At 40.0% G+C, this 27,905-nt stretch overlaps 2 protein-coding genes across 3 annotated transcripts in view; both read right to left on the bottom strand.

Moving 5' to 3' along the window:
- Nucleotides 1-6,557, bottom strand: part of LOC119739876 — a 31,932-nt gene extending 25,375 nt beyond the window's left edge. Inside the window, exons 1-5 of one of the 2 annotated variants that reach the window (XM_038215003.1) lie at nucleotides 6,391-6,557; nucleotides 4,930-5,059; nucleotides 3,802-3,897; nucleotides 1,115-1,181; nucleotides 161-198 (exon numbers count right to left, since the gene is read on the bottom strand). In XM_038215003.1, the coding sequence (XP_038070931.1) occupies nucleotides 161-198; nucleotides 1,115-1,181; nucleotides 3,802-3,897 (201 nt within the window). In that variant the 5' untranslated portion in view covers nucleotides 4,930-5,059; nucleotides 6,391-6,557. Of the gene's footprint in view, nucleotides 1-160; nucleotides 199-1,114; nucleotides 1,182-3,801; nucleotides 3,898-4,172; nucleotides 4,188-4,929; nucleotides 5,060-6,390 lie in introns of those variants that run through there. The other variant, XM_038214995.1, reaches the window with a different exon arrangement.
- Nucleotides 6,558-9,005: 2,448 nt separating this feature from the next.
- Nucleotides 9,006-22,242, bottom strand: LOC119739866 (kinase suppressor of Ras 1-like). Its single transcript, XM_038214982.1, has 12 exons — nucleotides 22,063-22,242; nucleotides 21,389-21,475; nucleotides 20,847-20,923; nucleotides 19,450-20,163; nucleotides 16,191-16,260; nucleotides 14,716-14,823; nucleotides 13,616-13,777; nucleotides 12,951-13,172; nucleotides 12,629-12,763; nucleotides 12,240-12,375; nucleotides 11,937-12,017; nucleotides 9,006-11,227 (listed from the first exon to the last, which is right to left on the bottom strand). The coding sequence occupies exons 1-12, from the start codon at nucleotides 22,164-22,166 to the stop codon at nucleotides 11,156-11,158; spliced, it is 1,968 nt and encodes a 655-aa protein (XP_038070910.1). The 5' UTR covers nucleotides 22,167-22,242; the 3' UTR covers nucleotides 9,006-11,155.
- Nucleotides 22,243-27,905: the final 5,663 nt, after the last annotated feature.

Below are 27,905 nucleotides of genomic sequence, written 5' to 3'. Positions count from 1 at the left end.
TGCCAGGATGGGTATGGTTCCTAATAAATCATGCTAGGGAGTTTGGTTAGTGAAGGAGGTCACACTAACACTGAGAAGCACAGTATTTTAATATCTCAACTCAATTGGCCAGTTAGAGTGGGTAAGTGGCTCAACTTACTTACCCCATGGTTCAACTTACCTTAGGCTCAGGTTGAGGTGAGACTATCACAGGAGGTGCTATTCCACAAAACAAAAAGGGAAAGGAGAAGCAATTAATGTACAATAGTTGTCATGGTGAATTCAACTCAGTCATTAGTTGGGAATCTTGCCTGTCGTCATGTACAAGTCTAGATATAGCCAGTTTCCATGACAACATTATGTGATATACATGTAACTGTTCCACTTAGTTTTACAAACGGATGGATTTTGGAATCTAAATGTTACTACAGATCACAAGAAATTCTGTTTCTTTTTTTTAGTACATTATCAAAAACATTAACTATTTATCTACAATATATCAAAAGACCAACGTATGAGAGTAAAACAAATTGTTTGCGGACCACATGTGTTGCCTTTTACCATGGTCGATCCCTATATGTTTTGAGTTCTTAAAAAAAAGTCTTGGCAATTATAAAACAATGACCTCAAATGACCCCAGACTAGTGATGAACCCCACACCTAATTGGATCACTCCATCCAAGTTGTATAAAAATCCATGAAATTCTGGATAATAATGAACAATGACCTCTAATGACCCTACATGACCTTTGACCTCAGTAATCTGATGAAGAATTGAGTAATTCCCACCCAAGGGTCACTGCATCCAAGTTTCATCAAAATCCATGAAAGCATGTAGAAGTTATAATTTTTTTTTTTCAAAACTTTAACATAACCGGGTCTACGGTCACGCAGAATTTAGGACTGGTTGTGTCTCCAAAAACTTTGTTTAGGCGACACAACTATGTCAGAATAAGGTCATAAAGGTCATTCCCAAGATGAACAGATCTGAATGTGGGTGGAAGACATCAATGGCACACGTACATGTCCTTGCGTAATGATTAGCATGGCCAATGAGAGCACATAGTTTGCAGAGAGTTTGAATGAACAGAGTACAACCTTGTTCAATGTCACAAATGTGAGGAAAATAACTCACCATTTTGTGGTTCATCCCCTGTTGATAATTCATTACCTGATGGTGACTCAGTAGTAGTCTGATGTGCCTTTATAGTGTGGGTAAAGACAACAAAAATCATACATGTTAAGTCAATCACATATCAATCACAACTTTTACAAGCAGAAGTCAATCCAAATTCAATCACAAAATCAGTCTTAAGTAGATTACATGTCAATCAAATGTTGAATCACAATTCAATCACCAGTCAATCAGGGGACATTAAGCAACAAGAACTCGTGAGTCTCATTTATAGGGCCCTTTTATGTACTATAGCCAGATTATTAGTAGTTCCAAAAATATGCCTATTGATTTGCGCTCGTCAGCTCTACACTCGATCAAAAATGTAACTCAAAAAAATGATTCTTGATTGATAGTACGTGACTAGTACGTGACACTTTAAATGATGATCTCTTGCACCACAGAGCATCTACAATGTAAATTTTGTTGGGGCCCGGCCCCTTGAGCGGGCCCGAACCCACGCCTATAGCTCAAAATAGCTGATTCAATGACTTCAACCTCGAAAATGATGTTTAAACGATTATCTTTACCAAAAAAAACAAAAACAAGTCAGGTGTTTTTACAAACACAAATGCCCCGCAACCGTGACTGTTTCCATGACATAACACCACTCTAACATCAACTTACATGTACCTTGGTCAAATGGAACGTTCATTGACAGCATTAGTGTCTTCTGTAGGTTTTATATAAATTAATCCCTAATCCCTATGATCTCAGAATAAATACAAGATTTCTATTGTTTTAGCCACTGTGACCTTGACCCTGACCTTTCGACCCCCAATGCGATAGGCTCCTTAGGATTGCCAAGGACAATCCACAAACCAAATTTGAAGTTGATATGTAAAGTATATCTCAAGTTATCACGCTGACAAAATTTCTTTTGTTTTTGCCACTGTGACCTTGACCCTTGACCTTTTGGCCCCAAATGCAAAAGGCTTCTTAGGATTGCCAAGGACAATCCACAAACCAAATTTGAAGTTCATATGTAAAGTATATCTCAAGTTATCGCGCTGACAAAATTTCTATTGTTTCAGCCACTGTGACCTTGACCCTTGACCTTTTGGCCCCAAATGCACAAGGCTTCTTAGAATTGCCAAGGACAATCCACAAACCAAATTTGAAGTTCATATGTAAAGTATTTCTCAAGTTATCGCGCTGACAAAATTTCTATTGTTTCAGCCACTGTGACCTTGATCCTTGACCTTTCGGCCCCAAATGCAAAAGGCTTCTTAGGATTACCAAGGACAATCCACAAACCAAATTTGAAGTTCATATGTTAAGTATTTCTCAAGTTATCGTGCTGACAAAATTTCTATTGTTTCAGCCACTGTGACCTTGACCCTTGACCTTTCGGCCCCAAATGCAAAAGGCTTCTTAGGATTACCAAGGACAATCCACAAACCAAATTTGAAGTTCATATGTTAAGTATTTCTCAAGTTATCGCGCTGACAAGATTTGTCCGGACACACACACCCACACTCACCCACACACCCATACTTGTTTCACATGACTAGTGTGGACTTTCCATTGCTTTCGTGTAGTTAAGAAAAACCAGTGAAAAAAATCATTTTTCTCAAACTGTGAAAACTCTTTCAACCCAATTTTTTTCTATGATTCCCTTTAGTGTTTCTCTTCATTCTGCTACAGATAAACCTAACCCAAAAATGCCTCTAAACCTGTTTTCCAGAAATGGGGAAACACTGTGTGGACGTGGGGTAAGTCCACACAACGTCGGTGCTACCTACATTATGTGGACGTCTTTTGTTCGGAAGTCCACACTGCGTATGTAAGACAAACTCACCCAGGAACGCACACACACACCCACACACCCACCCACCCACCCACGGAAGGACAAGGCGGAAACAGTATGCCCCTTCGGCTTCGCCGCGGGGCATAAAAATTGACTGAAGTGGTTAGAAATTGCCCGAGATCGCACCACAGAGCATTTAAAATCCAAACGAATTTCGGGGCCCGTAAGCGGGCACCGAACCCCACGCCTGTATATATAGCCCAGAATAGCCGATTCAATGATTCGAAACCTTGAAAATGATGATTAAATGATTATATTTTGCTCAAGAAAAAAGCATTGGTTAAAGTGGTCAGAAATTGCCTGAGATCGCACCACAGAGCGCTTAAAATAAAACAAAATTGAGAAGCGACTGATGCCTCTGGTCTCAAAAAGATAACAAGTAAAATCATGTAGGTAAAGCACAAAAAATATATGCAATGTACTTTTTATGCAATCCTTGAAAAGCACCAAAAGTTGCCCCCTTTGTAAAATTGGTGATCCCCAATGCCCCCCTTGAAGTTTAACCCTAGTTACAATGTACACCGTTGCCTTTGGGACCAGTGGCGTAACCAGGAATTTTTCAGTGGGGGGGGGGGGGGGGGGGGCTGGGGGGGCTTGAACATTTCATGGGGGGCGTCATGTAGATCAATGATAATTTTTTTAGAAACTCAAAATCTCAGTGGGGGGCGACTGGGGGGCGACAAGGTTTCATGGGGGGCTGTCGCCCCCCCCCCCCACGCCACCCACCCACGCGCCCTCCCCACGCCCCCCCCCACCCCCCCCCCCCCCCCCCCCCCCTCCCCACGCCACTGTCTGGGACAAAAAAAACATGTTGGGTTGGAGCATTGTTTCTGTGTACCTGAGTTTGGGTTTGCAGTACAGCAAGGGTGAGGATAAAGATGAAAGCCAGGCTCGCATCTTGGCTTCTACCCTTGCACATCTGAAGAATGTCCATCTGAAAAAAGTATGGTGGTTAAGAATATTGCTTGCATGAATATAAAGAACAGATGGGTGTTATCAATCTTTAAAGGTAGCTAGGGTAGATCATTTGTCATTTGAGCATTTTTTTCGTTTGAAGCAACAAAAGTGCTCAAAATCTAAAGATGGGTGCTTAATAACTATAGCCAGATGAAGTTCCATCTCAGTGAATGCCGTATTTTGAAAACAGTATTCTAGGATCTTGATTTCAATTCAAAAGCTGCCGAGTCATGTTTTGAATATGAGGTTTACCACTCGCATCACAGCTTTGGTACTGGAACCGCAACAGATAGTGCATGAAACAGTCATCGGGTGTTACGCTTCCGCGTGACGTCATGCGCCAACAGCCAGCGCAGCCGGCAAAAACGAGTAGTTGACAGCGCTCTGTGCCTGATAATCGACCGCCATTCATTGTACACAATTTTTTTTTGTGCACAAACCAATTGCGGTCCTGGCCATGCCAGCAAGGTTGTCAGGTTAGCGGTTATTCCTCCTTTTTTTCACTGCAATTGTAGGCTGAATCTTCATCGTGGATCGTGTTTTACTTCAAGGACCTGTGTAATGGTTATTCCAGGCAAGTTTGGGGTGAGTTGCAGTTGCAAGTAGTGTGTAACAGGGACAAACTTGAACATTTTCCAAAAATGTTCGCAATTTTTTTGGGACCTGCCTACGCTGCTCGGTTACGTGAAAAATTAGCTCCAGCCCTACATGACAACCCAATGATAAAATTCAGGGCTGGGTAACTCCAGCCACGTGCGGTGATGGATATTATGAAAATGCTGGAGTGTTTTGCAATTGCAGTAACAACTAGCTGTCAAGGAATGGGTCATCATCATTTCGAGGGAAATATGATGCGTATAGAGGCTGCTTTCACGAGTACGAGTGCATATGGATTATGGGCTCCAGAAAAATTCAAGAATATCTCGGCAAATTTAACATCATTACACCTAAGCATCCCAGAAGTGATAGATGAAACATCATAGAATACAACCATATGTAAGAAACTGACCGTAATTTTTTTGAAAACTTCGTCCTCAGTAGTGCGCGGTACCACAGTCTGTGGCCAGAGGTTCAGCGCAGCATACCGCGGCCACACTAGTGGGGCTAATGCACTCCATGGCCACCATATAGCAGATAGACTAGAGGAATAACATTGTTACATTTTTATTTTTATATTCGAGTTAAGTTTGTTTAAACGATGAGAAATTGAGAATTTTTAACATGTAATTTGTAAACGTGTAAACATCACATCCTAAGAAATAAGGACCTAACTAAACGTTTGCTTATAATCAGCCAAGAATACTTGCCTGGAATAATAATAAAAAAAATTGCAAACATTTTAAAAACATTTTTGTTTGGTATAATAGTATTATTCACTAACCAAAAGTTTTAATTGTCCACAGACTTTGACCCCCCCCCCCATTTTTTTTTTTAAATAACATCTATGTTAACATAGCCCCACTAGTGTGGCCGTCGGTATGCTGCGCTGAACCTCTGGCCACACACCGTGGTACCGCGCGCTACTGAGGACGAAGTTTTCATAAAATTCAGGGCAGTTTCTTACATTTTCAGTTTCTTACTTTCTTATGGTTGTATTCTATGATGTCTCCACCTATCACTTCTGGGATGCTTAGGTCTAATGATGTTCCATTTTCCGAGATATTCTTCAATCTTTCTGGAGTCCATATGCACTCGTGAAACGTGTGGTGATGGCAGCCATTTTGAATGGGACAAGAGATGACCTCAAGCTGTGACGTCGCGTGTATGCAAATTGCTTGTCGAGCGCGCGAGGGCGCGAGTTGCAAATGCGACGGCTGTTTCCTGTACCATGCATTTATCGTCAGGGGGGCCACGTGCACCGATCTCTATTCAGGATCTACGGCACAGGAAACAGCCGTCGCATTTGCAACTCGCGCCCTCGCGCGCTCGACAAGCAATTTGCATAAACGCGACGTCACAGCTTGAGGTCATCTCTTGTCACATTCAAAATGGCTGCCACCACCAGACGTTTCACGAGTGCATATGGGCTCCAGAAAGATTGAAGAATATCTCGGAAAATGGAACATCATTAGACCTAAGCATCCCAGAAGTGATAGGTGAGACATCATAGAATACAACCATAAGAAAGTAAGAAACTGAAAATGTAAGAAACTGCCCTGAATTTTATGAAAACTTCGTCCTCAGTAGCGCGCGGTACCACGGTGTGTGGCCAGAGGTTCAGCGCAGCATACCGACGGCCACACTAGTGGGGCTATGTTAACAATGAAATCCACATTCATTCTCAAGTCATACTATTTTACTGGCATTTAAAAATGGTAGAGAAAGTTGTTTCTCCATGTTGTATACTACTTTACATTATGTCACTTGTCAGATTTCGGCTGAGTATTGAGCCAATTGACTCAACGGAATTTAGAAACAATTGTTGAGATTATATTGGTGATATAAACCTGATAAAAGATCAAGTGCTTACCGTAAAACGGCTGTGACGTCGTTGCAATTGGAGGTGGCAAATTGGGCAATGGCGACACGTAAAGGGGGATTCCCCGGAAAATTGGGCAATGGCGACACGTAAAGGGGGATTCCCCGGAAACCGATTCCCCAACTGGTTCCCCATACATGGACGGTTTACTCCAGTCTGGTTTCCAGACCAAAAGATTCCGGGGTGCAGACCAGTAAATCGGTCCGAAATTGCCTGCGCCGGCCAAATCACGATTTGCATGCCCTCAAAATCTTCGGTATTTGGGCATGCTTTGGGCCATGAACTTGAGGGTTTGTAAAAAATATGGGTGGAAGCCGTGCACAGGACTGGGAGCTTGCAGTTCTGTGTAATTTGGATGTAATTTGGACCCTAAAAGCGCTCTATTTTGCAATGGAGTGTAGGCATCGTTTTTCAAAATGGCGATGGACTTCAGGACTATTTTCAGGGGTGATCATCTTCGGATGGAAATTTCTCCTAAAAGTCATCAGTTGACCCCCCGAAAATTGAAAAGAAAATGAAAGATGATGAAATAAGCTTTAATTTGATGTGCGTCTCGAACACCTTGGAGAGTTGTGAGTATTTTTCCCGAATTTTTGAAGTGGGAGCATTTACCATTGGGGTCTATGGAAGTTTATTTACTGGTCTGCTACCTGTAGTTTTAAAATGGCGCCTTCCATCGTTTGTTGTCAAATGTTTGCGGAGTGGTTTTTTACAGGGGGGCGGAACCTGGGGGGGGGGGGCGGCGTTTCAAAAGGGGTCACCAATGGCGGTTCCGCAACAAATGCGCCCAAAATCTGAAAAGGGCCGATGGACCGTCGTCCGATCACAGCAATTTCGAGCGAACAAGGGGGGGGGGGGGGGGTAATTTGGGGTCGGAAGGAGCAAAAACTCAATTAACGCCCGTTGGGGGCGCCCTACAGTAAGGTAGCCGCAAACAGAGGGCTTGTTTTCAGGCCAGAAATCGCAGTCAGAGATTTTTTTTTCTTGCAATTTTTTGATGAAATATGAGTCATCCATCCTTCCTCGTGCCGTACAAGTGGTTTGGGGAATTTTTTCAAAACCTCGCTTCTCTGTATCCGACTATTCCTGATGAATCTTAGGTCAGGTCAACCTCGTCCCCAGGGTGTCGAGCAGTACGCGCCCACCACTACCTGCTCTCTATTGGAAACGCGGTTGGAAATAAAGTAAGCACTGGGGACTAAAACGGGAGGAATTCCTCCTTTTTCCGAAAATTTCCGAAGTTTGCCGAAGTCGTTTCGTCGACAATCGGATAGCGCCCGAGTATTTCCGAGTATATAATATAGGTTTAATTAACTGCTAATTGCTTATTAATTTTACTTAAAACGAGTTGATAATTAATATTCATTGTTTCAATTTAGAAAACTTGAAATTCAACGACGATTTTGTGCATCAAATATACTCGGATCGTACGGGCGAACTTTTTGCTGCGTCATGTACAATTTTGAATTTGACGACCGTTACCGAGATTTCCAAAACTCGGTCTTCATTCGGCTCCGCCTGCTAACAGTGCTACATGTATTTGGTTCCCTAATTTTGAAGATTCCAGATCAACATTACTCAATGTTATTACAAAAACATCAAACTGTATTATCATAACTGTATGATATTACGAAGCAAGTGATTTATTTAAAGATTTGATCAGAACATTAAAAGCTACAAGTGATAAAGCGAAATCGGAAACGAAGCCGTGCTTTGAAAAAGGGCCATTAATGTCGTCATATTTATTTTTAGCCACGGAGGCTGCCTGACTTACAATTTAAGACGTGAGCGTCGGGAATAATTGTCAGGTCTGGGAACCAGACTAGGTTTACTCGTACTCGTACCACCCGACCTCTTGCCGGGTACCAGCAAAATGGGCGGGGTGTGTGTGTTGGGGGGGGGGGGGGAGGAAATAAGCCTAGATGAAAGAAAACAGCAAGGAACTTCTAAGCCTGTGAAGACCTGATAATGCTGAAGATTTTTTTACATCATCCCGAAAACACACCAGGTAGGCCTACTTATAATTTGAACCCATATGGTTAAATTTGAAAATAAATGTATAAATGAAACAAATCCGTAAAATATTGGGTGTTTGAATGTTGATTGATGCTCCTCTTACTTCCAAAGGGATTTCTGCATTGTGTGGAGAAACGTCAACATTTTGCCAAATTTATGAAAAATGTAATGCTAACACTTTTTTTTTTTTTCAATTTTGGCCCAAAAAAATCAAATTGCTTCAAACTTGCTGGAAAGATACCTTAGGGACCCCAGCACCCTGATTTTCGGGGGGGGGGGGGGGAGGTGTCATATTTATGACCGATTTTGCCCCCAAAATTTTGTTTCATTATTCCCTGCAAAACGACTCGTAAATGCCTCCCGAAGCAAGATGAGTATATTTCAATGAAGCAAACCAAGAATTTGGACGATTAATGTTAGAATATTTTTTTTAATATAATCATATTTTTGAATGATTTTGTCTCCGAAATTTCGCCCTTTATAAAAAATAACAATTATATCAAATATTGCTTTCAAATTCCTTACATCACAAAGACAATTATGATATATTTGTAGAACAGAATTAAAAATAAAAAACACCAGGATACAAATTGTAGAAATTAATGCATTTTATTTCCAGCATCCGGTCACGAATCACCCTCTGTAGCCAACAGGTCTTTCGTATTTCACATTCAACATATTAAATTGAAATTCTACTAATAAACATGAACATCTTGCCAAAATGCAATGATAAAAAAGTGGGGGAATAAAACAAAGAAGTAAAAAAGAAAGAAAAAAAGGATTAATATTGTTATTGTGGTAATTATAAGCCGCCATTTGCATACAAACGAAGGCATAACTTTTCAATTTTTTCCCATGAGTTTGCATGTCAAAAGAACACGTAAGATGAAGTTGAAGTATTGTGTCGTGGTTATGTTAATTTTGTTCAAGCTGTTGGACGAATAAATGTCAATTTCACTTATCAATTTCAATTCTAGTACAGGTAACTTCTTCGACACGAACTACAGCAAAAGGCACCCAAATTAACGGACCAAGAAATCGGTCACCGTGAAATAAAAAGAAATCCAATAATAGCATTGCACATTATTACTATTTCGATTCAACCATTCCATTATATACATCACACGAGAAATAATTACATAAATACATGTCGACTAATTACACGATTGCACAATCTAATCCTTTAAACATCGTTCGCCAAGTTTTTTTTCCAATCATATTCTCACGAATGAAACCTTTTTTTTTCAACTTGTTTGTTTAACTTCAAAACAACTCCATTCAATTTCAGTTCGTTCTGTCCTTGGTCCATCCTTAGGAATGTATACGGAATTGCATATTGAGATTAACTGTCTTCTCGAGTTTTGTAGATAATTATTGCAGACAAAATCAAGATGAATATTGAAAAATACATCATCGTTGTACCTATCATTACTGAATTCTGGATATTATCAAACTTTAAGGCCAAAACAAAATAATAATCGGTCTCTGGTCAGACCGAAGTTCCGGAATTGATGCGGCGACGCGGTTTGTTTTTTTCAAGCTTGAATTGTACAGACAAGGTGGGTACTATTTTTCGTTTTTGTGTCCTCATACATTGGTGACCTCCATAATTTGCCTTGGTGCCCTTTATCATTTGCCTTGGTGAAATTTCCCCATTCCTTGGTGCTCCTTGGTACAAAAATTTGATGAGGTAATAGAGGGCGCTTCCGTGCTAATAGCTTCCGTGTTAATTTGAAGAAAAGAAATCGGTTGACGCGCATGATTAAAATCGACGCGCGCGCTGACCAGAGACCGAGTATTTTTTTTTTGGCCTAACATTAAATTAAACCTTAAACCTTTGTTTCCTATACTGGGGTTGGGATGTGGTTTTTGAAGAGTTCGTTTCTTTTCTGAAATTGAAAAATTGTTTAAACGTACGTCCCACTGAATTCGACCTAGATAACTCCTTCATTATTTTGGGCGAAATTGGCGGTTTTGCGGACACAAATCTTTTTCTTCTTCATTTTTTAACACGAATCGTTGCACAGTCAAACTGAGCAATAATGCCAAAATAATGAATACACGTTGCCTAAGTAACCACGCACCACCAGCTGCAGTCGGAATATGAAATTAAATTTCAAAAAAACTTAAATTCGTTGTTTATTTTTTTTTACAATGGCAGTGACGCAAGATACGAAGCTAGGATGTCCACGAACTACGCAGAATTTCTTAGGGATTGGAGATTGTCTTTTGTGTGGACGGATTGACAAATTATTGTCAAATTTATTTAATAATTATCCACTAAGGTCCATGTTTTGATGAAAAAAAATAACTAGGCATAATAAATAAATGATAAACAAGTAGTGTTTACATTTCAAACTTGATTCGTCTCATGAGTCATGTAAAACAGACTAACTTTTTTGCCATAGCTCTGCCGTTTTGTTTTCTTACGATTAGCGATTCTCAACGATTTCTTAAATACACAGGGTGAACCAGCACCGATTTGTTGCATTGTTTGTTGCCATGACTACAGGTGTGTTATAAACTGCAAATCTCCTACATCCCAAATTCTCTTTCCTTCCGCGTGAACGTACAGCGATTGTATTCCAATCAAGTCTTATTGCATGGCCGGCAAGTTTTCATTCTTCCACCAATTTATCTTGCAGATAATTAATCAGCAAATTCTTGGTGTCACCTGGAGACCAGTTGGAGCGCCCTCACACGGTAGGTCCCGATTTGCATCCAGGTCTGGTCACTGACTCTACCAAGGTCTCCCGATGCGATTCAGTAAGTCTGGTTCCGACAGGCTGTGCTTCATATTCACCAAGGCCGCCTAGCGTGGGAAAAAATTATGAAGTGAAATAATACATCATCGAAATAGTATAGGAATAAAAAGATTAATATCTGATCGATTTTGGAACAAAGAGATTTGTCCTTATACATGTAACTGGTTCTTTGTCAGGATTATATTTGGTGATAACGTGACCTTAGATGACCTCTGTGTTTTGCATAATGAGTTACGATGATCATTCGAAAGTTGCACATAGGATAGAAAGCTAACGAAACTGTGGCTATACCACCAATAGACGAAAGATTTTTTTTCGAAAATAATATTTGGGAATTTATAAAAAAAAAAGAATCCTGGAAATCGCTACATCATAAACAAAAAATGTATCTCCAAGATCTATCGACCTCAAACGATAAACCAGAAACTAACAGTGCAGACGAACTTATTTCGCATTCGTTTGAATTTTGTGCAGGTAAAATATGGTGTTTAAATGTTTAAATATTTTGAAGGTCGTTTATTTCGGCGCACGGTGTTCAATGGAGGGCGCTTATGTGAATATAATCTATGTGATGAATGAATTAAAAACATCTAGCTTATATGCATGCACGGCTAAATAATGTTCATTACACCATCACTAAATACCATGCCAGGTTAACTGAATAGTGTAATATTTCTAGAGAAAAGATACATGACAATTCACTGAAAATATTGAAGTCAAACATAATTTGTAGTCATATTAACAAACAACACTTACATGCTGATTGAGTTCTTCAACGATTTCTTGAAAGGTCGGGCGCACGTTCGGAACATGTGACCAGCACTCCTCAACTAAACACTGAAGGAAAAAAATAACAAATTATTAAAAACATGGACAATTTCTGTACTTGTGAAGTACAAACCCAAAGTTGTTGTATTCAATAATGAAAAGTAAACCCAGGAGTTCGCTGTAAGAATAAAAATCCATTATTTTTTGCTTAAAGTTGCTAAAACACTATAGAAAAGTCTCATTTCGCATACTTCAATACCAGTTATGAAATTTCATGATTTTGGCTGTTACCTTCACAGAGGGGACGCATTTGACACCAGCCAATGATGCTCTTTTCCCATTGCACACACGGTATATAACACTGTCCGTACAAGCGAAGGTGCTGGCAAACGGCCACTGGGAAGTCAACAGCTCGTACAGCACAGTTCTGTAAAACAAACCCCAAAAATATTGGTTACAGAAAAGAATACGAAAACTTTAATGTAACAATGATTATTTATAAACTTCCTTATGCATGTAGTTTAACTTTCCACTACCTGAAAAAGTACATACATCCTCAAACAAAGTTCCTAAAACTTTATCTAAAATCGGATGATTTTTTTTTAACCACAGGAGTTTACGGCAAGAAATCTTTACAAGCTTATTCAAATGATCGAGAGTATTATTTTTTTCATGCTTACCCAAAGGCATACACATCGGACTCCATGGTGTGCGGTTCTGCCTCAATGACGTACGGTGGTTGCACCCGGATGCTTCGTAGGATTTCAGGAGCTATGTAGGTCAGGTGACCCTGGGGTACCGAGGCATAGTCCTCTCTAATTGGATGAAAGTACAAGATCATCATGAATAAATTACAATTAAGTTCGTACGCAGAATAAACTGATTGTTCAAATGTAGTCAGGTTTCCCTTCGTGGTCTACTTTGACGATTTGACTTAATTTTCATTTTACAGAATGATTTGATGTCCAATCTCTAGTGACGCCATGATGATCTCTGACCTACCTATCACACATGCCGTCAGTCGTATCGTAGCCTGTCAGGCACAGCTTGACCTTGGACTCCAGGAAGATCGCCTTCGTGTTGAGATCCCCGACCACGATTCCCCTAGCGTGTAGGTAGCCCATCCCCTGGGCAATCTGCCGGGCGATGTGGATCCGTGAGTGCATCGGGGACTTGCTCTGCTTCAGGTGTATGTGCTGGAAGAGGGAGGGGCCTTTCTGGACACTGGGCGGGGTCAAACAGAAAAAGGAGGAGTTACATAGAGTCACAGATTACAGAGCATTCAAAAATGATTGTGAGCAATGTTTGAAACTATATCTTATAGTATCCTGTAAGTAATAATTAGATTCCTGTTATGAGTTTGTGTTGAAGAAGGAGGGCCTTTCTGGATACTGGGCGGGGTTAAATAGAAAAGGAGGAGATAAACAGAGTCACAGATTACAGAGTTAATTTTGAACCACCTTGCAACGATATCTTAAAAGTTAAAGGGTCCATGACATGAAACTTACTGGGGCACACATTTTGTGCAACTTTCTACTCCTCTTAAAAATAAAACGATTTGACATCCCTTTTTAGTTAATTATATTGAAAAGCGCACTTTTTTAAGCATTTACAATTCCAAGTTAATGCTGAGAAGATGAACAGCCCATATTGTAATTGTAACTAACCATGTGACGATGGCTAAGTTTGGTGGGTCGATACATGCTCCCATGAACAGTGCGATGTTCTCATGTCTGATCATACTCAAAACGGATACCTCCTCAAGGAACGCATCTACATCCTCCACGTGAAGTCTTGTGTGGATCAAGACCTCCCCGTGCCAGTTACCCCTGAAGGAAGCAAGACAAATTATTGATGAGAATTATGAAAGTAGGCAAATAAGACAATGATGTCCGTCTGTTCGTCTGTCGGTTGAGCTGTCTGTTATCATTGATTTCTATAATGAGCTACACGTTATTCTGTACAGGGTGAGTAAAAAACGAAACCCAAATGTCAGGACTATTGTTTTAGTAAAGTTCTGCGTGTAGTACTTTCAAAAGCTAGGATATGACAGCCCAATTCATAAGCTTTCTTTTAGTACAAGAATCATTCAAATCACTCAAGTACTTTTCAAGTTACGGAAGTTTAAACACAATCACCATTTTCAAGTTCTGTCCACGGATCACCAAAAACGTGCGTTCTTTCAGCAAAACGAAAACAATTCACACACATCCCTAAATGTGATTTGTTTTCATTTTAGTGCTGAAAGAACACTTACCTTTTCGTGATCCGAGGACAGAACTTTAAAACGGTGGTTGTGTTTAAAATTCTGTACCTTGAAAATTACATGAGTGATTTGAATGATTCATGTACTAAAAGAAAGCTTATGAATTGGGCTTTCATATCATAGATTTTGAAAGTGCTACTTACAGAACTTCACTAAACAATGGTCCCAACATTTGGGTTTCTTTTATTTTTTTTGACACACCCTGTATAAAACACAAAGGTGAAACAGTTGTTGTAAGAAATATTGGGGATAAAAAAAAGTACGATCCATAACCATGTCCAAGTCTAATAGCTTCAAAAACGAAACATTTAGACAATTTTTTTTGAATAAGCGAAATCTATCTCCGAAAGAAAAACTTTTATTACAATAAATGATTCCATTTTTCAGCACCTACAGTTCTTCGTCTTAAAATGCACCTGATTTCGAACTAAGGACAAATTTAAAACTGCTATGAGCAAACACAAATATTGATTGTGTGAGAGTTTTGTGGAGTAACTTTACCTGTATGTTGATCCGTTGCGGCCGGCGCGTAGACAGATACCATACTTGAGATTCTCATGAGGTATCGACCATTCTTTGACTGCCTCTCTGATATCATGATCGACACCACTACAACAACAAAAATCAAAGAAATCATCCAAATCAATACACACATAAATTGATTTGAATCAGCTTTAGAAATTACAAAACCAATTGACTTTAAACACTAACAAGATAAAGAATATAATCATATAAAGTGCCGTTAACTATACTGTAAATCAAATTAGGTTTTGCCCTTACACCGACGTATAAACACTGAAGGCCTATCAGAGTGTTACCTCCCAAGTGAAAGTTGGGGAAAAAGTATATTGTACATTTTATCCTATACACAAATCTTGATTATGTTATCAAAAAAGTGCAAAGGGCGAATTTTATCTTAACGACCACTTGTTTTTATCTTCTTCTCTGTTTGTTTTCTCGTAAAATTTCTTGAAATTCGATGAAAACAATTGTGAGTTAGAAGCGTATAATAGCAGCACTGTATTAATACACATCGGAGAACACACGTCTAGCACAACGACATTGACTTATTCATCGATTCACATGCATTATAGACGCACTGTGATCTGAAGCGGAACAAATGGGCAAATTGAATTAGCGTCGTTTCAGAAATATGATAGTTTGGAACGAAAAGCTAAATTTCCACGCCATGTACAACATGTAGTGTTTTGAGGGAAAACAATAAAACATGTCTTTCCAATTAAAAAAAAATACTGCAGATGCTATTTCCCATGTCTGTTGAATCAAGTCGGCGAAGCATAGCCGTACTTTCCTCGCCTTCCACCGCTTTGACCTAGGTTCGAATCCCACCTGGGCTAACGTGTGGATTGGGTTTTCAGTCCCTACTTGATTCCATGGGTTTTCCCCAGAATATTCTTCTGGGGTTTTCCTCCCACCTCTAAAACTGTAATTTCTTCTCATTGTGTCCTCTCTGCAGGTTTCTTCAGGCTTGCGAGCTACAGTGCCTGGGGCGCTTTTGAGGAATCCTTGGTTTCATTACAAGAAATAATGAAACAGTTTCTAATGTTTTTCTTTTATATCATAAGATAAAGCCTTTGTTCACTCGTTCGGGGAAAAAAGTAATGGAAAATACCATTAAATTTGTTTTGCTGCAAAAAAATGGGTTCTATTTATTTTGACCTCTCAGTTTAATATTAATCCAAAGATAAACCTGGAAGCCGCATCTGATTATCAGACAAAAATGATTATAAAGATGATAAAAATAAAATCGCCCACGTGTAAATAAACAAGAACGCCAACGTTTGGATATTTCTCTCTTTCAATAAAACCGACTGTTTGAATATAATGCCTGGTTTTACTCTTTCAGTTTGCGACTTGGAATAAATTACTCCATAGTCTCGACCTTTAATAGACAAGTGATGTTAAAATTTAGAAAATGTTGGATCTTCTTCAGTTTGGTTACTATGGTAACTTACCCTGCGTGTCTCGATGCAGCAAGTGAATCGCACATTCGATGGGCGTCATCTATTGACTCGGGTACTGCATCTGGTCAATACAAAACAAAATTGATTTGAAAATTTGGAAGGAATGTAGCAAAAGAAATAAAATTGTAAGCAAGGTCACAGATGCTACCCCCATGCTATTTTTGAGTTTAATTCTGAAAAAAAAAAGATTTTTTAAATGTTTTTTTTTTCTGGAGACATATAGGCCTAGGCCTACTCACTTTGGATTTACACATTGAAACAAAAAATCATACTGTTCCAACAATTTGCGGATCTTCTTTTAGTTAGAGGCGCAAACCGCAACCGAATTCCTAAAAGTGAAATATATTTTGTGTTTTTCAATAAATAATTCGTTGGAAAGAAAATCGATTTCAGTTTTGAAAAGCAAGGGGATCGAATTTTATAAAGTGACTTCTCGAGATGTATGCATGAATAAATCGTCATAAATGCATGTACTTTTCTTTATTTCTCAACATTTTCTTTCCTTTTTTTGAACAAGTCAATTGCGTGTTCAATGTCTGAACCCCACTCGTGAGAAAGCTCCACAAGTTGCGCCAAAACCATTTATTGATCCGTGCCAACTACCAGGCCGCCGACAGACGTCACGGCAGCTAAATATAGCCCCAACTCCGTGCGTATATGACGCTAGACAAGTATGGCATTAAAACCAAAATATGCGGGTAGGCTGTGCATAGAAAAATGGTGCCGAACTGTCGTCATACTATATCAAACAGAGAGATTAGTGACAGATACGGCCCGAACACTGATAAAAATGATTGAATTAGAAACAAACGAAACAGCAGAACTTAAATAGCTAACGCCTAGACTTGTTATCGATGTGAATAATGCATAATGTATTTTTAAACGCCTGAAAATGATAGGCCTATATATCTTTGGGTTTGTATTGAAATAGTCGTTGACGTTTATAGCCGAACAAATGTCAAATTATAAAACAGCTGTTCATTGAAAAAATATGAATTTGTACGTGAAACACGCAGCGTTGACGATATAACTTGTGAATATACACACTGCATACATACGGGTGCATGCATACGGGTGCATACCTATGTTCCTCAATACCTATGTTCCCTAATACCTATGTTCCCTAATACCTACGGTTCCCCAACCCTAACCCACTAGAATTTGGGGGGAAATTATTAGGGAACATCGGGTAGACCCTATGCATACATGTAAACGAGTAACATTCGTCATGAAATCGATGCATTAATCGATAAAATGTCTGTACAATCCTCATGGCCATTCTCATGTTTACATCCCATTAGTTTGAAAAATGCCTTTAGGCCCTATGTAATGTTAACCACTATTTTAATATCGTGAAAATGGCGCCAGTATGAGCTCATTCAAATAGATAGTCTTTTTCTAGTCAATTTTTGTTGTCATGTTGCAATGAGTGTCAGAAGAATTGGGTTTGTTAAGGAGAGAAATGTAGGGAGAGAATGCACCCATGCCCCGCTCACCCCTCCTCGCCTTGCCTTGATCCAAAAAAGTTTGATCTGTAGTACGCGTACGTGGCCATGCGTACATTTTGACCGGTCAGTTAGACTGGCTATGAGTCACTGTATAACGAGCCAGTGCCTGGGGTACCGAGAATTCGCCATTCACACTGAGTCACAAAACACGGCCTAACTTATCACTTCAATCGGCTTCTGTAATGGAATGCGATCTGGAGTGTTGTACCCCACAAAGTCATCTTGAATCACGTCTATTCTTCAACCGAGTCAATAACCCCGGTTGAATGACTTGAGTTATTACTCACTCTTAATCAAGTAAATAACTAGTCATCTAAAGGTTTTAAACTAGTTATCGTCGATCGCCACACTTGCAATACACGATGTTAATGACTTTTCTACAAAATCTTACTCGTTCATTAGAAATTACGATATAGTTTGCATTAAAAAGGGTAATTTTTCCTTTTACGTGTTCAGAAATATTATTCTATTTCAGATATCCACGAGAGCTAGTTGATACTATTTGTGAACTTACACCCCAAACGTACGAGTATACCGTGTGTAAATATGTGAATTTTGCTTCAAAAATTATCTGATTGAAATAATTCTATTTGTTTCTTGCTCATAAAATTCCATGACGACCAGTTTAGATCTGTCAGCTGGCGACCTTTATCTGTTCACAAAATGGCACCCTATTCACCGAATGTAAACCCACGGTTTTGTATAATTTTAGTCAAGTTTTTTATATCCATTTATGGAGATGGTATTGATTTAGGAAAAGTTTGCGTTTAAACAGATCGTATAAAGGATGGTTAATTATTATCTTATATTGGCTGCGCAAAAGAGACATAATGACCGCTGTGATGTTTTGAAACTCTTGACAGTATTGTTTTCGTTTTGCTGAAAGATTACACCTTTTTTTGTGATCCGTGGAGAGAACTTCAAAACGGTGTCATATGTTTAATTTTCCGTAACATGAAAAGTACATCGGTGATTTGAATGATTCTTGTATTAAAAGAAAGCTTATGCATTGGGCTTTATCCTAAATTTTGAATGTGCTACATGCAAAACTTCACTTTTTAAAAAAATGGTCCCGACATTTGGGTGGTTTTTTTTTTACTCACTCTGTACTGTCATGCCGAATCTAGTTTTTATATACTGAACATGAACTTCTATAACAAGTTATAGGCTGTATTATATTCACTTCTTCCATAAACGGTTATATTACATGATCATGCGTGGACTAGTCCGACTTGTCAATCACGCATAAAGAAAATGGTTCATGCAAAAGCTTATTTGCATGATAAGTGCCGTACAAGATGCGGCTTTCTCGATGAAAATGTACACAAACAAGTCAATCAATGGGCGTGACTAAAGAAGTTTTTCAATTGGCGTGGTCTAGGAGCATCATTCATGACCACGCGGCGTGTTGCGACCGTTTACATGAGTGACCACGCATCGTGCCCAGTTATTGTCTAGAAGCTACCCCTGGAGATAGCTCAATAAGCAGAACCCGCTTTCGGTCTAAGAATTCTCCAAGGGTCCTGATAAATAAACTAAACTGAAACAAGAATACTTCAACTCTACTATAAAACACTTTCCAATAAACAAGCTGTTTGCTGGTAATGTTGTTTGGGTAACGTTTATTAACGTTTAATAAAGTCGAGATATAGGCCTTAAAGTTTGACATCAATGTAGGACATTATGCTATATTAGAAACACACAAAACTGTTGTTTAGACAAGGAAATGGCAGCGATCTTACCTGCTTTGATGTGACTATGTCCGTGTGGCGGCCAAGTAGCGATCAAAGATTTCCCCATCTCAGCATCACGTTTCCTGGTCACAGTCACATCCACGGTCTTGGACCTTTCACCCCGGCTCCACTTCCGTTGCCTCTCAGCTCGGCTCAGCTCCGCCGTGGCCCTCCCGTGACCCGAGCTGCACAGACACGCTTGGTCCTCCTCCTGAGCTTGGAAAACCTCCGAGTTACATTCCGAGGTGTAGGAATAATAACCGCAAGACACGGAGGACACATTTGAAGACGTTCCTTCTTGCACTAACTGCGTCTTAATGATGGGTCGCTTGGGAGTTGATGTCATTTGGTTGCCATGGTAATCAGGGCTTTGGTTTGTTAGATCCTCTGTTTTTGGAACAGTTTCCAAGTGAGCGGTTTTAGCGTGATCTTGGTAAGGTGGTAACGGGGAGTAGCGCGTCCTAGCGCCCATGGTGTATTTCGGGCTGTCCGGGGGTGAGGCCTGTAGTCTCTTACACGCGTCGCAGTCACTGGCGCGCCGTACATCGGCCGCATCGAGTCCACACACAGCGGGGCATTGGCACTGCTGGAAACGAGACAAACCCTCCCGGTGATGTTGCGGTGTGGATGAAGTGGACATAGGTTCATATGACGGCTCTGCCTGATGCGCTAGCTGCACGGCTCGATTCCTGGGTCGCGAATGCTGCCTAGATTTCGATGAAGCTACACCAAACAAATAAAATCAAACAATTACGTTCCCATGGCAACACAGATGGAAAAAACCCACTGTACCTTTCAGACAATGTTCTTAATAGAAAGGGTAAATAAACCTTTGATCGCCCATCTCTTAAAATTAAGAGACAGTGATTGATGGCCAACAGTGGAAACCCAAATATTGAGAATAAAGTCCCTCGGCATGAAGGGAGAACTACATCCTTTGTGGTTGCTATGGAAACATGGAAATATTGAATTTAATATATACAAAAACTGTTCATCATAATGTTGTTAGGGAAGAATGAATTACCATGATGCCAGCACTGTTACCAAGGCAACTAGGAAGTGGATAATAAACGGAATACCAAACATAATTTCAACAACCAATAAGGGGAAAATTTAATTTTAAAAACCAACTCATATATGTGGCTCTATCTTTTTATTTCCCCCAAAATATATGTCATTTAGATTTGAAATGCTCTTTTAATTTTAAGTGGTGCGTGACAATTTTCACTATTAAAAAAGTTAGCAAAATACAATTTGTTTCAAAGGTAATGAGCTAACCATAATATGTCAGACAAAATATTGTCCAGACGAATATAGAAGTACAATCATGAGGAAGTGAGAATCTCGTGTTTTTTTCAGTTGAACAGTTCGACCAAAGTTCACCGTAAATCGAGTGCCTGGCTTACCTTGAAATTTGTGACCCGGTAAGTTGAGAACACAGCGCGGCGAGGCATTCTGGGCACACTTTCGGTGACATTTGAACCTTTGTGAAAGGAGAGAAGACCAAAAAAATCGAGGGTAATTCTTGACAATGCCACAGGAAACTTGATAGAAACATGTCAGCTCTCTCATGTATTTTAAATTCACTGGTTTGAGAGCACCGAATGCAAGTTGACACGGAGAATGAGGTTTCTAGGTTAAAGATGTGTCCCCATGGCAACCGACTGAATTTGACCGAAGTCGAATGGTTTAGCCTTCTCTCAAGAAGGGTGAATTAAAATCAGCTTTGCAACATTCACATGAATATGCAGCACTTTGAATGGTTTTACTTCAATTTGAGCTGTATAATTACGGTAAGGTCGCCGATGATTTAGCTGATTGCAAAGGAAGTGGTCATTATGTGTACAGTTAGTGACTTGTAGGAAATGTTACGCCATTTTCTTTCCGAGGGGCGGGGTAAAAGCCCCACCCCCCTCCAAAAACTAAAATAAGAAATTCTGGTCTTTACCTGCAATCCTTGCACCTTAGGGCCAAGAGAAACATAGACTTGTTGCAATAGTCGCATCTCTTGTTCGTTACAATCTTCCGAGAGTAGCTGTAACACAATACAAAGAAAACACTGCGTGATAACGTTATGCAGAACTGGTGTCAAGTTTCGCCATTACGAAAGACACATCTGGTGAGTGAAATGTTATACAGAGGAGAAAAATGAAATTCGGGGAAAGAGTTAATATTAATCATGTAATGTGGGTGGTCCGCCGCCTTGAAAAGCACATTATCAAGTTAATGCACTTGGTAAAATGAAATGAAATATTCACATAAATTTCCACCAAAATATAAAATTGGAATTATTGCCATAATGACACAATCTCCGAAATGAAGGCAGAATAATTGTCCATTATTCTTAATGAACGATTTCAAAAATATGCCAAGTTGCTTGACAAATCGACTGCAATAAAGAATTCAATCGTTAGTACATATAGTGTTTTTCACGCATTCACTTCTATGTGGCACAGGCCAGTCAATGGACGTAGTATTCTCAATGGTCACTCAACGCACGGGTCATCCAGACAATGAAATTCCCAGGGTTGGGCATTTTTGCCGGCCAGCGTCCGGCCAGTCCGTACAAACCAAGACAACACTTTTCAAGCAAACCACGACGCTTTTTAGCCCCATATTTACCAATGTTTAGCTCGCACGATGATGTTCTTGGTATTCCTTGTCAGTATATCCATGATGGTAGCTATATCGGCGGTTTGAAGATGTATTCTTTCTTCGGGGAACATCCTCAAGACATGAAAAATGTGGTGTTGCCTGAACGGAGTAACTTGGTCAACTACACACCAACTCAACCTGAACCACTCAGACAATGACAAGTCTGTATACATTGAGCACGCGCATCACGTACCAGCACGCGAGTGGGCGGAGCCACCGACGCGCTCGACCGACCAATCGCCGAACCGCGTCGCGCAGCTGTCTGGTCATCCACCAATCCACCGTTGGCTTGTTACCAACCACGTGGGGTCGCGTGCCGGTGTTTCGTTTCTCAGTGATAAGCCAATGTGTGGTGGGGGGTCCCCTAACTGGCACCCTCGTTTTTGGACCCTGGCCATATTTGGATTATGAGAACAAAGCCGAGCATGTTTTACACCCGACCAGTATTTTTGCCACAGGCGTCGAAAGGGAATACCAAGAATTCGAACGATTATATGCCTACTTTCTATAACCCCCAAACTGAATTGTTTTATTAACATTATGTGCTGGCAATTATAAACATATGACATTAAACAGTACATACATATATAACAGGCCACACTGAGAAGTTCGGTACATGAAATAAATTAAATTTGAGACCTTTAACACGCAAGCAACTTGTATAGTCAGTTGAATTAAACAGTACGTATGCCTGGTAGGCTAAACTGAGCTAACGAAATAATGAAATAGTAGACTCCGCTTTCCTGATGTCAATGAACGTCGTTCATTCCTTGACACCAACAACTTCCCCTCTCAAACCCCGGAAAAAAATAACAGCAAAACAGAAGCTGAATTCCATGCGTGGTTTCCGCGAATTTCTGGGGCCACTCACCCACCTAAACTACTCTAGTTTCACGAAGGAACTTCTCGGAATGTAACTTTCAAAAAGCATGGTATGCCACCCGCAGTATTCTTTTCTGTATACTCGTGGCGTACCCTGCATAAAAACCACTTCGTGGGCGATGTCAATCCATAAAACAAAAATCGAGACACAAAATGAAATCGGACAGAAATAAGCGAGTGCGGTCCGTTCTTGGCAGATGTTATACGATCTCTGCGTGGGTTGCTAATGAACAACTGCTTTACCGAAATCTGACTAGTTTCAGAAAATAAGTCTGACAAATGGAATAAAGTCAAACACGTCGTCTGGGTAAAGTCTATTTTGGGGGGACTTGGGCGGTTATGCACTCATTTATTATTATTTTCCTATTTTAGAACATTGCGAAGCTTAGGGCGACATCTGATATATCGAAGTAAGAAATACATGTATAGGAGTTGATTCCGGTAAATAATAAACTCGGAGGAGGACATGGTTCAATTGTCCATGCTTAGGCTAAAAAAAAAAAGAGTTCTGCTTCCGATTACATGGCATTCGAAAATAGGGTAGGTATGCGGGGAATTTGCCGATTTGTGTACGATCATATGGAGGCGTCTGTGTGTGGCAAGGGTAAAAGGTGGACATTGATGGTTTTGGGTATTGTTTTCCTCATTATTTTTCTCAATAAAACAATTAGGGTAGGGGCAGCCTCGTAGGGGTTATAGGGTAGCAGAACTATTTCTTGGCCTTAAGAAAAGGTCAGACAGCTGTCATAGATGATAAATCTGATCTAGATTTGGCAAGCGAATCATACAGACATCTTTACTATAATTCCATACGATTACTCCATCTTGAGAATTTGTTAAAATTCTTTATATACTTATTAAACAAAGATGCGCACACTGACTTTATAACTGTCCAGTGATTCGCTCGCTTGCTGACTGGTGGGTGTATAGTAAAAACAGCTGGTCACAAACTTAAAAATAGGATAAGATTTCATTAATTGTGTAATATTCGACCTTGCGTGTCAACAAAGTGACCGTTAACCCTGGCCATGTTTACTACTAGATACCCGACACTTCGCTCTGCGCTATTCTATGCGCAGGGTTCTCGACAATGACACGTACATATCCTGAATGGTACAGACCAGGTGAAACAGCTGTTCAAATATCAACCAAATTTATGCAAACACTTCCCAAACTGTCATCCAACAATATTTTCCCGGTATATCAGACCTTGTTTCCGCAGAACATTAGATTTCTCTCGGTGCAAAAGCATTGACACGGATAAAACAAGTTGTGCAGCTTTGTTCTTTATCTTACACCATACCTCTTCGGGGAAAAAAGGCCACTAAATATCCGGGTACAAATGCTTAAACCTACTTTGCAAGCCTCAACTGGGTTGTTTGACATTTTGTTTATGAATGCCAAACCCACGAAGCTGTCTCTTTGTAAACAACCTCATTATCAGCACAACAATAGAAGCCTATATATGAAAGTATGCGACCTTTGTCGCTCACAATCACCTGGCACGCGCCAAGTCGCGTGCCACCTGTTCTATCAAGAAGTTCTCTGATTGGTTGGTGAACATCCCCCAAATAATACGCTCTTCTGATTGGTTCAAATCTCGACAGCGTATCTAGGTACCAGGTAAAAAAAAGAACAACAAAGAGAATGTGCGTCTTCACGTTGCCTGAGGAAATGCTACTGTGGCGAGTAGCTCTTCTAGACACAAAAGATGGAATTTCTAACGAGCTGTTGCCATGGGGATATTGATTGCTTAATCCGCCGCACACTTTCTTGAGTTGAACGTCTGCCCACAACTATCAATGGGAATATTGTGCTCGGTTGAAATTAGAACAGACACATCTCGCTGGCAAACTGCCAAGCAATGACTTTACAACTTGGCCTGAAATTCATGTTTTTATTTCTTCGAAAAATCCCAGGTGTACATGCGGATATTGTTTTCTGTTTCGCGTGAACCGAGTTTCGGTTTAAGGAAGTAAACGTGCTCTTCACATTTATGTGCAACAAACAAAGTAAACGTTCACCACTTCCTTAATTCGTAAGCAGTTTTAAATCACACGTCGTTGTCCCGATTTTATCGCGCCCACACATGTTGTCGCGCCGCAGTGTTCCCCACAGCTTTCCCTATCAGTCATCCATCCACAAACGCCGATAAAGCTTGGCCTGAAAGGAAAGTCCGTATACCGAGAATATCATGAGGAAATTTTGAAAGTTGTGTTATCGTAGAGGCACAGGCGGCTCAGCAGATACAGTTTTTCAAGAACGCTTGGTGTTTGAAATTGGCCAATGCACCATAGGCGTCGCGAGGGGGGGGGGGGGGCAAGGGGGGCACTTGCCCCCCCCCCCCCCCCGGAAAAGCAAAAAAACAAACAAACAAACAGGAAGAAAAAAAAAGAAAAAAAAAGAAAAGAAAAAGAGGCGCGAAGACAAAGTGGTGTAAATTTAAAATGAGTTGGGGGGGGGCAAAATGTCCCTGCCCCCCTCCTAAACTGATAAATCGAGAATGTGTTGAGAAATACAAGAATTTTTTTCCCCCCTCTAGAAAAAATCCTGGCGACGCCCATGCCATGCACTCTTGGCAAATTAACTGCAGTTTGGAAATGTTCTAATCAATTTGTTAAGGTTCAAATGGGCACGTCGCATTGTATTTGGATAATAAATCACTAAGATTCAACCTCAGTGTCTATTCTAGGTCACAGCATGTCAAAGAAAGCTTTAATCTCAAACTAATGGTCGATGAATATTAAATTTGATTGACAGCCACCAGATGGTCAATTGTTATTGACCAGTTCAATATTATATATTGGTTTATAGTCTGGTCTCAAGCATTATTACATTGGGCCGAGTCCGTGTTCAGTCCAAGAGTTCAATCTACGGCCATGCCAAACGTAACGGTCAAAGGTCAAAATGGAATAAACTTGTAATCGTTGGATAGCCTTCTCTGCCATACGTCCATTAAACTCAATTTCATTGCAATTTTTTTTGGCGATATAATATTTGGCCTGTAGGATAATGATGATAAATGAGAACGTATGATATATAGCTATGGGGGGGAAAGGACAGTGCAGATTTTATGAATTAATTATGACAAAACAGCCTACGCAGATTTTTGGATACTACATCAGTCATGCAACAGAAAAATGATTAGCCATTTGGCTTGCTGAATGCACTAAAGTTAATCAGTCTTACCATAAACATCATTGAAAATGATTTAATGACAAATTGCCGTTTTCAATGTCAAACATGGCTTATAACTATCTGAGTGTAAAATTGTTCGTGAATTGTGATATAAGCACTATGACTATATGCGCGGGGCCTACACCTCTGCGCTGTTTTAATTGTGACATGTTCATGTAGAGGATATTAATGAAGAGTTAAACCAAACATGAAGATATAAAGGACTTGTATACAATCATGTATTTTTTTAAAGAGAATTTTAGAGAATTGTGGCTGATATCAATTAGGCCTATTGATCTGATCAATTTATGGCCCTCCAGTCAACCCGATGCTTTTGCCGTTAAAGGGAATATACAGCATTTGCTTTTAATTTTAGATGGAATGGGGGGCGGGGGGGGGGTAGTATTTTTAGCAAATATTGTAACACTGATTTAAGTTAAAGTTTTGTGTTGTAGATGCTGGTACAACTAAGAGTATTCCGGCGAGAAGATGACGAACACACAATATTGTCCGTTTACTTCGTTATTGTTTAAAATCTTTGTGTACATTGCAGATCTGAAATTAACTTATCAATTTGTTACTTCTTCATGATTGTGCACGTCTCATCTAACACAAGACTTGTGTGATTCGTGACTCGGACTCGAGTCTCGTTTTCCGTGACTCGGACTCGGACTCGGGGAAACTCGTACTCCGGAGTCATGGTGACTCGAATACAAGTCTGCTGACATCAATAAAAAAATAAATGAAACGACACTTAAAAAAGGGAGAAAAAACAACCACGATAATGAAATTCCAGAAGATTCCAGAATTGTCATTACTTCCACCGTACAAGTTCTTTCACGTCTCGGTAATTAATTTCACACGGACCCACGTGATTCACATGCACGTGTCTCACGGTAGCACTGGTCCGAACCCTTGCCAGAAAAGAAAGGGCAAGGACAATTTTCAATTCCCACGCTTTCTCGTTGTCTCTCGTGTGACCTTGGTCATCTGAACTGGCCTTGTGTATCGGACCATCACGCGGCCTCAAACCGCACGTACACGACCCAACAATGGTCACCATCTCCCACCATCTCCTTTTGTTCTATCCCTTTGTGACTGACCAGCTGTTCTCGTAACGATATGGCGTAGAGGGAGGTTGGTTGTTGCTTGGCAACGTGGTTCAATGCCTTCTACCAGGCATTTTTGGTTTAATGATATGATGGAGTGTTCTGTCTTTGAGCCCTGAAGATGTATGCAGAAGAAATGAGGGTATAGAAATTAATTCACAAAGGCCTGTGGTTTTATGCACACGATACGGGGAGCCTAGTGCCTAGGTATCTTCGGTGTTAAATTCTAGCCAGGGGTCACATGCATATACGGTGAATACACCCTAACGGCGAGCAGCTAGTATGAAACAGTCCAGAAAATCTCCCCGTCAATTAAAAAATTTCACCCGTATGTGCTTAATTATAATGGGAACCATTGTATGCTCAGATTGTAAAGCCAAAACCAGGGTGCATTTTTGCCCCTACAAAACATATTCTTTTTCATCTAATAATTATATTCGGAATTTTTTTTTTTACAAATCCCAATAGGCCTATATACTAGCTTTCCCGATATAGATTGACTTGTCTGTAAAGTTTATTTTGGTTTTATTACCTTAAAATTTCCCTGCAAAAAAAATACACAAAAAAAATTCGACCTGAAATACAGACATTAAAATAAATTAGGTTTTGCATAAATTATTTATGCATTTTTAAAAAACAAAC

The sequence above is a fragment of the Patiria miniata genome, unplaced genomic scaffold, assembly GCF_015706575.1.
Source record: "Patiria miniata isolate m_02_andy unplaced genomic scaffold, ASM1570657v1 HiC_scaffold_10, whole genome shotgun sequence".
NCBI classification, from domain to species: domain Eukaryota; kingdom Metazoa; phylum Echinodermata; class Asteroidea; order Valvatida; family Asterinidae; genus Patiria; species Patiria miniata.
Note: the sequence above shows the minus strand (reverse complement) of the source record. Positions and strands in the feature narration are given on the sequence as shown.

Excerpts from the sequence above, each read along its gene's own strand:
- LOC119739866 (XM_038214982.1), bottom strand. The coding sequence starts at position 22,166 with ATGTTCCCCGAAGAAAGAATACATCTTCAAACCGCCGATATAGCTACC. Across the intron at positions 21,476-22,062 it reads ATCGTGCGAGCTAAACATTG|CTACTCTCGGAAGATTGTAA; the intron begins GTAAATATGGGG and ends ATTGTGTTACAG. Across the intron at positions 12,376-12,628 it reads TCCGATGTGTATGCCTTTGG|AACTGTGCTGTACGAGCTGT; the intron begins GTAAGCATGAAA and ends TTTGTTTTACAG.